The sequence below is a fragment of the Phalacrocorax carbo genome, chromosome 22 (genome assembly GCF_963921805.1).
Source record: "Phalacrocorax carbo chromosome 22, bPhaCar2.1, whole genome shotgun sequence".
NCBI lineage: Eukaryota > Metazoa > Chordata > Aves > Suliformes > Phalacrocoracidae > Phalacrocorax > Phalacrocorax carbo.
The window spans coordinates 3,334,231-3,347,934 of record NC_087534.1 but is presented as its reverse complement, the minus strand read 5'-3'; the positions used below and the strand labels follow the sequence as shown (position 1 = coordinate 3,347,934).

General features: G+C 54.0%; 1 protein-coding gene across 1 annotated transcript; it reads left to right on the top strand.

The window, feature by feature from the left end:
• The first annotated feature begins 3,072 nt into the window (after positions 1 to 3,072).
• Positions 3,073 to 12,592, top strand: HEYL (hes related family bHLH transcription factor with YRPW motif like). The gene is made up of 5 exons (XM_064471204.1): positions 3,073 to 3,538; positions 7,286 to 7,352; positions 7,824 to 7,907; positions 8,383 to 8,464; positions 9,941 to 12,592. The coding sequence occupies exons 1-5, from the start codon at positions 3,459 to 3,461 to the stop codon at positions 10,606 to 10,608; spliced, it is 981 nt and encodes a 326-aa protein (XP_064327274.1). The 5' UTR covers positions 3,073 to 3,458; the 3' UTR covers positions 10,609 to 12,592.
• The last annotated feature ends 1,112 nt before the right edge of the window (positions 12,593 to 13,704 follow it).

The window sequence follows — 13,704 nt, the reverse complement described above, 5'->3', positions numbered from 1 at the left end:
ACGGGGTTAAATCAGAGGTGTCAGTTCACGGGGAGGTAACAGATACGTCCTGCTCCTCGATGCCTCTGACTTTCCAGAAGCATTGCCCTCCCTCCCACATTCCAGCTGCTGCAGCTTTTCACAGCTGGCTGCTCTCCGGGGACATTTCCCAGAGCGGAGCAGGAGGGAGGGGAGGGAGCAGTTGTGGTCCCAGCACGGGAGGGGGGTTGGTGGCTGGACTGACCATCATCCCCCCCCCAGGGAACCTTGGGCTGGAGCCCTTCACCCCCAGGAGCGGGCTGGCACAGGGAGACCTGGGCGATCCCCGGTCCCTGGCAGGGATCCACCCTCAGCCCTTGCCTGGAGAGTCTTTCCTGCTGCGGAGAAGGGACATCAGTCTTTGCAGCTCGCTTATTCCTTGGCCTCTGAAGCAGGGGAGCCAATTAGTGCTGGGTGTGATGGATGGCTTAGGCCTCTCCTTGTGACACCCATCCTCTGGAAACAGCTCCCACCATGCAAAGGCACAGCCAGCTGTAGCAGGGGACAGCTCTCACGAGGCTCCAGAGTCCCAGAGGGTCTCACAGGGGTCCCGGGGACGGCGACAGGCACTGCAGCAATGCTTGCTGAGCTCCCAGAGACCACGCAGGAGGGGAAACAGCCCTGAACACTGGGCCAGGGCTGATAATTCAGGGCTCGGGGAGACGTTTCCTCTAATAATTCCCTGGCTTGGCTGTGGCAAAGCCCGTAGCTCTCTGGGGAAGAGCAGATTGGCTCCAGGCAGAGGTTGGTCACCCACTGTGGCTCGGTGCTTGGGGCCAGGCTGTGCCACCAAGAAAGCGTACCATGGGAACAGCTCGTACAGACGCTCGGTGAGAGGCAAAGAGGCGGCAGAAACCCCATTTCTGCACTTAGACCCCATCTGCCCCTCCCTGGCATCACCCCTTGTCGGCAGCCATGTAGGTCTGCCCGCTCTCTCCCGCAAGACGATGGGCGATGCTTACTGAAACCTGGCTTCCCTCGCACACAGCTAAGCCCGTTTAATCCTTCCCTGTCGTCTCCATTGAACCGACCTGTGAGGGGTCTCGGCACCGTCTCCGCTTCGGCCGCTCCGCGATGCAGCTAATCCTGGGGTGGTTTGGATAGCCCTTGCAATCCCCCAGGGCTCGCTGGGGGCGATTATAAACGACTCTCCAGGAGCACAGGCTGGAAAACGGATCCGATTACAGGAGAAGTGGGTTTCGGGGGCCCCGCTCTGTTCATAATGAAGTGTAATCCTAGAAAAACATGTTGCCAATTACACTTCAATTGAACCCAGATAATGATGCTTAGACAAGGCCCAAAAAAGACAGAGTCTGGACAGTGAATTCCTTTCTAATGGAGAAGAAAAGTGTTCCTCTGTGGCAGGTCCGGGCTTCGCTTGGTTCAGGCTCATTGTGATATGAGCAAGAGCCTGAAATAACCACTCTCTGGATCCCATTTAAATGGTTTTATCAGTGGAAAGAGTATTAATCTCTCAAAAACACATGTTTATGGGAAGTTTAGTTTGGAGATGTATGTATTTTTAACTGAAATCACTTCGGAAAGGGAGGAGGAGTGAGTCTCAAAATTGCTAAAACAACACATTTCTAATTCTTCTGGTTCAAAGTAACTTTTCATTTTGAAATGTAAGTTAATAACAGCTCGGTTTCTTGACTACTTTTTATAGTGAAAATTAAAACAAAACATCAAAATTGTAGAAACAAAGTGCTATAACCTAAAGCAAATGTTTTATTCTCTTTTTTATTTTCTTTTTTTGGTTTACAAACACTACTGAGACGTCAGTTTTTCACTCCAGCACAGGATGGCTGGTTCAGGTCCCTCTTGTTTTACTTTGGGAGGGAGGGTGGTGCGGTTCGATCTCAAAAAAACAGTCACGGGGGCCGTGCCTTGCTCAGCACCCGCGTGCTGGGCTGGGGCAGGCGGTAGCTGGCATTTGGCTTTTACGGGAGCTGCTTGCGAGGTGCTGGGGGATTGCAGCCGTCTCGGGTTGGTGGGTGCAGTGCGGCTGAGCTGGCAGAGATGGCTGAGGGAGATAGGGAGCACCCGACCACGCGGCTGGGCACCTCCTCGCACGGGAGACGGGTGGCGGGGTGGCTTGGCTGCCCAAGTGGTGACGGGCTGTTATCGCCACCGCAGTCTTTGCAAAAGGCTTTGGGAAATCCACGTTGCCAGATCTCAGCACTGAGGTTTTTGGTTTTTTTTTTTCCAATATAAAAGACATTATTTTTGTACTGTGAACCTCCACTTCAGCTCTCTCCCTCCTCCTCTCCCCCCCCAAGTTTTTGCTGCCTTGGGGCATTTGAGCAGTGCAGGGCTCTAAAAAGCAGACTTCTACCTCCTTCCCGCAAGCTCAGGGAAAGCGAGATGCTCCCTAGATGCTGGGCTGCAGGTCAAAGTTTCCAGCATTATGGAATGAGACAAAAACCCAGCAATTCATCCTAGTGTCATAAAAACTAAAGCTGGGCTTTGATCAGTTTGTTTTACAGGGTAGGTCTCAAATGCCGTGGCAGTGCCACGAGCAGGCACTTGAAGACGCTCTGCGTCTGTGCCAGCGTGGCAGGGGGCCAAGCTCCCTGTGGGACCACCGCGGCCCAGTGCCGGGGTGCCGAACCCATCCCGACGCCTCCGAGCGCGGTGCCATCGCTGCCTTCCCGGCCCTCAGCCGCGGCCGCTGATTAATCCCAGGCGAGGGCCCTTTGAGTGGCGTCCTCAAACAGCACCGCGCTTCGAATAAGCTGGTTTCCATCTGAATCATAAGCCTCCAAAGTGCCTGCGCCGCACAGAGCCGGGCAGACATGTGTGTGCGTGTGGGGCTGGATGTTGATTTTTCCCTGAAACAACTCAAGGCTTTATCAGTCCCATCTCTTTCCCACGGTTTTCTGTTGCCAGTGAGGTCACTGGTCCCTTTAAACTGGGGCTGAGGCCAATGTGCAGCGGGTGGAAGGGGGGCCGTGGGGAGAGGGGGGCCGTGGGCAGAAGGGGGGGGGACATGAGACGGTTCACACAGACTGTTCCTTTTACAGGAAGACTTGGGATTTCGACCAGCGAGCGGGAGGAGGCGGGGGGGGGGGGAGCTGGGAACCTGGGAGCGCCGGCGCGGCCGCGTAATCCGTCACTCCCGGGAGATGTCTCATTAACCCATTAACCAGGGAGGTTGGGGACGTCCTGGGAGGAGAGCGAGGGAGAAGCCGGGGGTGTGAAAGGCAGAGTGCGGGCAGGGGAGGAGCCGTGCGAGGCAGGCAGGCGCTGGGGCCAGCTCCTCCGCGCAGCCCGGGGAGGGACGGCACTTTCCCGAGGGCGGCCGGGGAAGGACGGCGGTGGCCTCCGGGGCCACGCGTGGGGTAGCCTCGCCGAGCTCCCCGGCCTTTCTTCTCCCCCTCCCCATCCCTCCGCCCCTCAGCGCCCCGCGGGGACGTGGCCGCCCGGCGCAGCCTGCGAGGATGAAGCGGTTGTGCGAGGAGAGCTCGTCCGACACGGAGTCGGACGGGACCATCGACGTGGGCCGGGAGGAGGAGTACAGGTGAGGACAGGCTGCAGCTCCCTCCCGCCCGACGGGTCCGGTGGGACCAAGTCGGGATTTGGGGTCTCTGCTGCCGGGCAGCTCCGGGTGGTGCGGGGAACCCCGGCTGGGAGCGGGGTCTCCGGCACCGGGCACGGCGTTTGGAGCAGCTCCCCGGGGCTTGGCACGGGAAAGCACCGGGCCCCGCCACGGGCTCCCCGGGAGCCGCCTGGCACCTCGCTTAACCCCTTCGGGCTGGGCTGGCCCTGCCTTGGGCAAGGACGGGCGGGGACGGGGGGTGGGACAGGCTGGATCGCTCCAGCGTGCAAGTGTGGGCTGATGCTGGCGTTAGGACAGCAAGGAAACCCAAGTCGTAATGCAATGTTTAAAGCTGTGTTACGAGCTGATTGCGTTCAAGAAAACGCCTTATTAAAGCCAGGGCAATTGCCTTGTCCTGCCCGGTGGGGAGAAGGGCAGCTCTGATCTTCGTTAGCCGGAGCCTGGTTGCTCGCAGGTCCCTGCACCCCGAGATAGGGCAGCCCCCCCCAGAGCAAAGGCACCCGTCGGCTGCCTGGATGTCGCTGCAGTCCCAGCGACCCAAGGGCTCCCAGGGAATGTGGAAAAAACGTGGAGGTTTTGCATGAGAAACGCTTTTGCTCTGCTGATGCATTTGTAATGCACCAGCTGGGGCTTTGATCTTTATTGAAGAGGGAGCCCGTGCAGCCTGGCCAGCGAAGGGTGCCCTGCTTTGAGCGTGCACTTTGAGTATCGCAGTTCGCAGACTCCATCCCGTCGCTGCTGAGCTGCAGTTGTAGCTCTGGGACTTTGCTGCTTGGTGAAATAGTGGGAAAAGAGTGAGGAAAGGACCCCTGCGTGGTTCTCCAGGCAATGTCCTCAAGCTTCGCCAAGCTCCTCTGGGCTGCAGCTCTGCTGGCAAAGGGCATCCCCAGCCACCGCTCGCAGCCCAGGCTCCTGTGCTGTGTCAGCCGTTCGCGGGCATGCCCGGGCTCTGAGCGTGCAGACGGCGCTGGGGATGAAGGAAGGGCTCTGTTATTTGTTCTTGTCCAAAAATCAGCCACTTTTGAACTCTTGTTTCAGTACCCAACTGTCCCCCTCCCTCCGCATCCAGCGAGGCCCTGGATGAATTCATTCCGTTTTGCTGCTTCGTATCCTAAGCAGAGAGGTCAGCCTGCCTGGTGCTAAGCTCAGGTTCTCATGGGACTAAATAAATGAGTCTACTTCTTGCTGACACGGTCATAGGCAGAGTTGGGCATGTCCAACACACAATGTCCTGCACAAATTCATTCACCCCTTATGCAGTTTCCAAACGCATCAGTATTTAGCCTACCCTCCTGTTGCAGGTGAAATATATCCCATCTCTTTACATCAGTGCAGCACACTGAGTCTGAAGTACCCTGATGGATGAAATAGAGGAATTGCCGTAATATTGTATTTCAGTGGACAGTAACGATGAGTTCTTTGATCTCTCTCTGGTGCTGCTAATATGCTTGTCGTAGAACCGGGCAGCGCTGTGATCTGGTGGTATTTGTATGCATTTACGTTGTTGCACATGTCACGCGAACACATGGCCAAAAGAGCTGTTCCTGCCCTGACCAGTTTACGCCCTGCGTAATGCGGCCCTGCATGGGACGCTGGCACATCGGGCGAAAGGAAACACTTCCAGGCAGGGAGCGAGGTGGAGCGATGAGGGCAGAGGGAGGCAGCCGGGCTGTCTGGCCGGGGTTCCCAGCCCATTACCCATCGGTCGTGTGGTTTGGGCAAACCAGTTCCCCTGTAGAGTGGGGATGAGTCACTCCGGGTGTGAGGCTTGGTTCAGTGCGTGGAGCAAGTTTAGACTCTGGGGTCATGCAGAAGCGCAAGATACTGCGTGGTTTGGTTTTGCTTTTTGCTTTTTGTGTTGAATAAACAGCCAAAGCTATGCTGCAAATTATAAAAGCAAGCAAAGAGCAATGCAGACATTTTAATAGTCAGAGAATATAGTTACGGTATCTTTTATGTGGTTCAAATCTGTCAAACATATTTTTAAAATACATTTTGCAGTAAACCAGGTCTTTATATCCGCATCTGAAGCTGTAGCTCACAAAGAGCGACACGTTCGGACAGCTCTGCAAGGAGAGTTTCAAAATTCACCGTTACAGACTCCTTGAGTGCGTACTCCGCATTCCTGCGCTGCCAGGCGAATTCAGTACCTGCCCCCCGCACGTATAGCACCCCGGCGTCCGTGCAGAGCCCGTTTTCACATCGTACGCGCTCATCATACGCGTGTTTGTGTATACTGGCAACGCGTGTTTGTACTTGCGAAGCCCGCCAGCACCTGTGCCCAGAGAAAGCCCACCCAGCAGACATTCAAATAGGGTACCTGTATGGAGATGAGCGGAGCAGTCAGTAGAAGAACGTGTTATTTTGTCTGATTGTGTAAAACCACTTCTGAAAGCACCTCACTTGGGCCTAACAAAATGTATTTTTAATGGGCTGAGTTTGGTCTAGTTTTTGGCTTGCTGTGCAGACAGCACTGTCTCTGCAGAAACATCTTTAACAGACTGCTATTAAAATGCTTCGTCAAACCAAAAAATATTTTGATTTGACGGGGTGAACCCAAATGCCCCTTTCCAGATTTGTATGTCTTACGCGGTCTCCGAGTCCCTCCGGAGCGCTGTGCTGGCCGGGGTTGCAGACTGCCGTCTCGCCTGCGTGTTAATGTCCCTGTGCTGAGTTTCATAAGGCACAGAAAGAGCCCTGAGCCGGTCCTGCTGTCCAGAGGGAGAAACCCCTCTTGGGGGAGGTGGAAGGTGGCTCAGCCAACCTCACCCTGAGCAGAGAGGTTTTGCTCCAAGGAGGTTCCCATGCGTGGTTATCCATCCTTAGGGACACTTCACCTCCATGGGGACCTAAGGATGGAACTTCTTCTCCCTGCACATGTCTAGTGCTGACCTTTGGTGTCTTTAGCCTCACCCATGCCCACCAGGCACAGGACGGTTTGTGGGACCCTTCTCTTTAGCCTGTCCGCCCTGTGACTCTTGTCCTTTGAGCCAGAGCTGGTCCCTGGGGCTGTTGGCCAGCAGGCAGGGTCCTTGCTCTGCCATCTCCTGCCGGGTGTTCCTCCTGCCCGCGTCCTGGCCCCTCTCCATCTGCTTCAGGGGTGTCCATGCATTCAGAATAGCGTGGCCCACCCCAAAAAATGTGGTTTGTGAAGTGACTCTCCAGGAAGCCCTCACAAACCACATCAACACTGCTGTTAGCCTCACCCTGAGGAGCGACCAGCCCTTTGCTGCCGCCCTGGGTGGGAGCTCAGATCCATGCTCATGCTATCGCAGCTCCGAGATGCAAAGCCCTGCAGACAGGGCAGGCTCAGACATGAGAGCTGGGAGGTTTGCACATGGAGGAAAGAAAAGGCCACAACTCCAGAGCTTGGATCGTTGCTTTTCCAGCCCCATGGAGATGCCAGCACAGGCTGAGGTTGAAGGAGATGTGTGCCTGGTAGCGGATGAGCAGTTTGGTGCAGAAATCTGTCTCAGGCTGGTGGGAGACTGTTGGAGGGGAGAGAGTGGGATTGGAGTCTCTGCTTGGCCCCCCGCCCCCAATTCCTGAGCTCTGTGTTGTGGGTAAAAATGAGACGGGAACCACAGAAGACATTATCTGGGGTGTGTGTATGTGTATCTGCAGATGGCAAACGTGTGCAAAGCATATGTGCAACAGAGGTTTCTCTCCAGCTAGCAAAAGAAATGATTCTCTCTTCTTCCTTCCCAGCCACGTTTCCAGGTCTGTGTCTCCCATTACGACATCTCAGATACAAGCCAGGAAGAAGCGCCGAGGGGTGAGTCTTATTTGTGTTGACCAGGGTGGTTGTGCTGTTTCTCCCTGGGGGGTCAGGTGGTCCCGGCTGTATGCCAGGGCTCCCCGTGTCATCCCCTAGGTGCAGTGGGGGGCTGTTGGCACATCCTTACTGTGGGGACACGGTGCAAAATCAACTTTACACTCTTCCCAGTTCCATCTCCTGCAGAACTCTCCCCACAGCCAACTGGAGATTTTTTTTTTGCAGAGGCTTGGCCTCAAATCTGGCAGAAAGGGGTGGAGGTAGGGGTGGGGGAGAGCAATTTCGCCTGGGGCTATCACACCAGTCAGTTAATGTTTCTTTGCTCAGCTTCTGCACCCAAAACATTTATTTACATGGCCCTGTTCAAGCGCCTCCCTCAGCCTGCCATAGCTGTTAATGAGGGCTTTAGACCTATGAGCTGGGGCCGTAAATGACGATGGTTTCTTCTCTCCACTTGGAAATCTCCCGCAGATCATTGAGAAGCGGCGCCGTGACCGTATCAACAGCAGCCTCTCCGAACTGCGGCGCCTGGTGCCCACCGCCTTCGAGAAGCAGGTGTGTGTGTCCATGATTTCCACCCTTCCTCCCATGCGGGCTGCGTTTGAGCAGTGTTAAGGGTAGAGCCCTCAGAATGAGAAGGTCTGGAGCAGTGCTATGTCTTTCTTATCATCATCACTTCAGGGAGTAAGTAGGTGGTGAAACTGGGTGGTAAAACAATATTAACAAATATTCAGGAGCCCCGGGGAGGATAATTCAATCCAGAAAGTGTTTTGCAGATATGAAGATGTGCAGAAATGCGAATTTTCAATTTGCATCAGGGGATCTTGGGAAGGAGCTCTGTTTTCTACTGACTTGATATAAAAAACAGAGCCAGTGCCCTGGATGGATGCTCTGCTCCAGTCGGAGCAATCCTGGGCTTCAGGAGAGTTTCAGAGAGGAGGTCATCAGGGAAAATCCCTGCTCCTGAGAGGCACAAAACCCTAGAACATAAAATGATGAATAGCTCTTTTTTCCCTCTCCCAATGCACAGGGCTCTTCTAAGCTGGAGAAGGCAGAAATCCTACAAATGACAGTAGATCACTTAAAAATGCTTCACGCCACTGGAGGAACAGGTAAGAACTGTTCTTACAAGCATACGGGTGAGATGAAGGTGAAAACCTGGAAGGAAAATCCCCCATTAGCTTCAGCAGCAATACCTTGGTGCTGCTGTGCCTTGCTGACACCAGCCAGCACCAAAACGAATGCCACCCTGCCTGCTTCCCAAGGGAAATATTTTTCGAGGGAGGGAAGCTGGACGTTTCCTGCCCTGTTGTTTTTCTTATGTCTAACATATGGGTCAGCATCCTACGCATGCATTTGGAAGGCTGGGGATATGTGGGATAGCAAGTCCCAAAGACCCACAGGGACAGCACCGCTGCTGTTGTCACACACCCCGCTAAAAGCTGCCCAGCCAGGGATGCGCTTAGTCCCGCTCAGAAATGGAGCTTGCTTCCAGAAAAAAAGATATTAAACAGTTTACCTCCTCCCTGGGATACATTTCCTGCAGAGGCTGAATTCTGCATGGGGACTCTGCAAATAAACAAGGCTTTTTTTCCTTTCTGTTCTTTTTTTTTGTTTGTTTCTTGGTTGTTATAAGAAGAGAGAGGGAGCCCTGTGCAAAATTCAACAAAGGTCTTATTTGTACTGAGACCTCAGTACAGACCCTCTGTCCTGTTCCAGTTAACAGGATGGAGATCACAGCTCCAGTAAAGAAGCCTCTGGCTTGCTTACCACCCATTTTTGGCTTGCTGGGGACATTGCTGGCATCCAGGCTTTGGTTCAGAGCTGTAACTTGGTCTGGAACATTTGTTTAGATATTCAGTTTGACTGCACTGCAACAAAGGGCTGTATTGTCACGAGAGACCCTGTCAAGCAAAGTGGTCCAGCGCTTCACTGTGCTGTGACATTCTCTGCTTTATTGCTTATCGTCTCATGAAGCTGCAAGTAGGGAGCAGAAGCCTACAAATCAGCTGTCGGTTGCATTTTATTCTGTTGATTTTTGTGGCTTTAAGCTTTCTCAGCCCAGCAGTTTTGGTTCTGCCACTGTCCTGTGTCCTTCAGCCAGACATCTGTTTAAATGAAGTATAAAGATTGGACCCCAGGCAGAGGAAAATGGTGCTAAGCTGTGCATCAGGGAGACACAGCATCCCCCTGTTCTGAAAGACCGGAGATGGTCCATTTGCAAGGAGGGACCCAGTGCCCGTCTAGCCCACAGTCATGTCTCCAGCAGTGATAACTGATACATCCAATAGGAGAAATTTCTTCCTTCCCAAGCACAGTTAATGAAACCTCTTACTCATCTCACATGCTGGAGTAAGAGGCTTCATGACCCTGGCAGTTTTATCCCGATGAGATAACCGCAGATGCTATTCTCATGCACGCAAACGTCCAGTCCTTTCGGACACCCACTTGGCTATCTGCTTCAGTAATATCACACAGCAGCAAAGTGCCTCAAGTGAAATACACAGTGCATTAGAGAGGGTAGTGAAATCAAAGCACATTCCTGAGCTCTGCATGGACTTGCTGTCACCCATGTTCTCTCCCTACAGGCTTCTTAGATGCTCGAGCTCTGGCCGTGGATTACAGGAGTATCGGCTTCCGCGAATGCCTCACTGAAGTTGTCAGGTACCTGGGGATCCTCGAGGGCCAAAACGCTGCCGACCCCATCCGGCTGCGACTCCTCTCCCACCTGAATAATTATGTGGCAGAAATGGAGCCTTCGCCTGTGGCCACTTCCCTCCTGCCCATCCAGACGTGGCCGTGGTCCTTCCTCCATGGCGCCGCTGGTCCTGTGCAAATTCCCAGGAGGGAGGCTGCTCCCGCTCCGGTTGTTTTGACTGCATCTTCCCTGGCTTACCCAAGCCCTGCTGTGAGGCCAGCCCCGCTTCGCCGTGTCCCCAGCGACATGCTGCCATCCCGCCGAAGCTTCCTGGCCAGCAGGATGGCCTCTTCCAGCCGGAGGCCCCGAGGCACGAGCTCGTCTGCAGCCGTAGCAGCCGTGCCCAGGATGCCATCGCCAGCGGGCGTGCTGAGAGAGGGTTCATCCAAGAGCAGCCAAATCGCGACGTTCGTCTTCTCACCAGCCTCCGCCGGCGTCCCTGTTCCCCCGGCTTACACGGTGCCTCCTGCCTTGGGCGCTGCTGCACAGGGACCCGGGATCAGGGTTGGGACATCCAGGATCTGCCGCTCCTGGGCAACTGAAATCGGGGCTTTCTGACCCTACCCACCCCTTCGGAGACAGGAGTTCTTCAGCACTCATTGCCCACAGGCCTAAGAACAAACTCAGCTGAAAAGGCATCTTTCCTGCTTTGCAGAAGCCAAGGATCCATAAAGAAAATTGTCTTTACTCTTCCCTCCCTCCTCACATGCCTTCCTTTCCTCACCATCACACGTCCTCTCCCTCGTGATGCCTGCAAATGTAAATCACATCCAATTCGATGCACTTGTCTGCAAGCGGCTGTACTCCAGACCCTTCTGGCTATGAGGGAGGGGGGACACGCAGATCCTAATCCTGTCCCTCCTCCAGCAACCCCCCTCTGCGGAGCCCAGCGTTGCTCTCCTTTGGAAAACAGCCAGCCTTGAAATACTGTCTTATTTCCTTGGGGACTCAGAGCTGCCAGACAGAGACTTGTTCGTGCTGATTCCCTGCAATGTGTCCCCCAGCTGCGGCACCTAATTTTGGTGTGGTGGGACAGATGCAGGTCACCTTCCTCCCCAGCACTGCTGGCACCTGGCAAGGCAGGCTAGAGCCCCCCCAGCTCCCTTAACGAACTGGCTGCCTGCTAATCCCCATGCTTTCCTCACGGCATTACCAGCTTTTCCCACTTATGTGCCCTTAAGGTGGAGTGAGGCAACAGCTTAACAGAGCTCGTTCCCACAGCCGAGCTGAAATACCGCCATGTCTGCAGGGCCTGTGCTGGGTCCCTGCGCAAACTGTGCAGGAGCAGCCGGCCAAGCCGCCTGGGCAGAGGGAGGCTTCTGCAGCCCTTGCTCTGCACTGAGGTGTGAAGAGGCGAGACAAGGCGAGACAGAGGATTTCAAAGGGACGTCTCTCATGGAGGGGAAGGCTCTGACGGCCAAAGTGAGAAGAAAAGGCCTTTCCCTCTGCCAGTCTCCCCGCTGGAGCCGTCTCTCCTCCGTCCCCTGCTGAACAGCCGTGACTGCAAAGGGGGGGGAATGGGTCAGACCAGCCTGCATTTGAAGTGCGTCCCTTGTTCTCTCTTAGCCCTGCATCCCTTGCCCTCTCCTCCCTCAATGTCTCTGTTTTCTTTCTTCAGCACCATGTTTTGGCCTCAAATTGCTCATCCCTCTTCCTGGGGCAGGACAAAAACCCACTGAGGTTTCACTGCAGACCTCAGCATGCTCTGGGTTTGCACTTGTCCTGATTCCCAAGAGCTTTTTCTGCCTTGGCCTGAGTGCCCCTAGATAACTGACGCAGCAGATATGCCTCTGCTCCTCCAGCTGTCCTCCCCTCCTCTCTTCTTTGGGCAGAAAGGAACAGAAACTTGTGAGCCACCCTGCTCCTGTGCCATGTCCCTTACTCCTATGGTGGCCAGGGCAGGGTCTCCCTGTGCTCCCTCTTGTCCGAAAATCCCCCGCTCGCTGTATCTGTGCCTTGACTTGCTGGGATACACGTGCAGAATAGCCTGGACCCAGTTGCATGCCCACCCCAAGGAGTCTGACCCGCCTCTACAGCGCTGTGACATGAAAAGAGAGAAAAGTGTGGAAAGGTCAGTGCAAAGAAAGGTAAAAAAAGAGGGAGAAGATCTCTCTTGAATGGGGGAAGCTCTCCCCATGCCTCAGGTCAAACATGCAGCCGGTTAGACTGTGTGGATGAGCTGGTGTTTGCCTTCCTACAGATTATATCTGCCATGTGCATGTCAATGTATGTATCTACTATTGTTTTGAAAGTGAGTCCCTCCCAGTTGTTTTGATGAAAGTCATCGCAGTTAACACACAGAAATGCCTCTGCTACTTCTCCTCACCCTTGTCCTGAAGTGCCAGAATCAGCCAGGAACAACATACTCCCTTTGAATAAAGTCAGAGGAGGTCCTCGCAGATGCCCGTTGTTCCTGCGACTGGTTGGCATGCTAGAGCTCACGGCAAGTAGCCCGGCCTCACTTTACACTGTGCAGAGCTGTTAGATTCACGAGCTGTGACATCCAGCAAAGGTGTCAAATAAAGTCTTTCAAACCCCCTGTCCTGGTTGTGAAATGTAGTGTTGATGTGAATCTGTTCTGCTAGTCCAGCCTGGTGATGACTGCTAGTGCTGTGGCAGGTACACTTTTGTTCCTGAAAAGCTTCGAAACAGGTAAGATATAGCTTCTAAGGTAACATCCCTGCTGGTTGTTTTATAGCTGCTGCTTTTGGTAACTCTGGACCCATGACGTTTTACTTTGCAAACCACTGTGTGAGTCAAAATGAGACGGATAGTCAGCAACGATTGGCAATAGTCTGTGGCTTGAGAACAAATAATTTCTTTTAGCTACCAGCGTCCACAAAAATGCCAGGGAACAAATCGGGTCCAGCAGAGCCTTGCAGCCAGACGCCGAGGGCTTGCCTTGGTCTCCTGACCCTTTGTAAGCAGGACCAGAATAACCCCTGCTGCTTCTTGCTGTTGGGAAACACTTTGGACTAAACAGAGAGCCACAGCTGAAAGCTTGTCTGTCTTCTGAGGAAAGGACCAGTAAATGATCCTGCTCGTGAAAGATGCTGGGAGAATTTTCCAGGGAATGGTGGGAATTCAACTTCCTTTCCCATAACTCCTCGCTCCAAAACGCCTTTCAAAACCGCCCATAAATCCCTGTCTTAAGTGCTGTGTTGGGAATTCCTGGAAGGGAGCAACTGCAGCTGTGATGGAGTAATGCAGCATCCGTCTGGAAGTGGAGAGAAACTTCAAGAGCAATAATAGGGCTATTGATGACGGGTCGTCCCGCTGGTGCCTGGGCTGCCCCGACCCGGCTGGAGGCGGCGGTGGGAGCTTAGTGCTCTGGTGTGGCCTTGGCCAGAGAGAAGAACCAAATTACCCTCTGTGGGAGGCAGGCATACAAACCAGCCCCGCGGGCTACAGTGGTAAAACAAAACAGAGACAGTGAAAAAAACCACTTCCTGATCTCTGCTGATCAAACGGGAGCTGGAGCGGGTGGGAGGGCATTGGTTCAGGCCCGTGGGGTTTTCTCCCCACAGCAACACGGTGATTAGAGCAGTAGCCCGGGACTGGAGCTTAATTTTTTTTCCCAGGGTTTTCCTTAGCCTAAATATCTCCTCTAACACATCCTGGCAACTTTTGATCTACCCTGTAGGGGAAATCCCT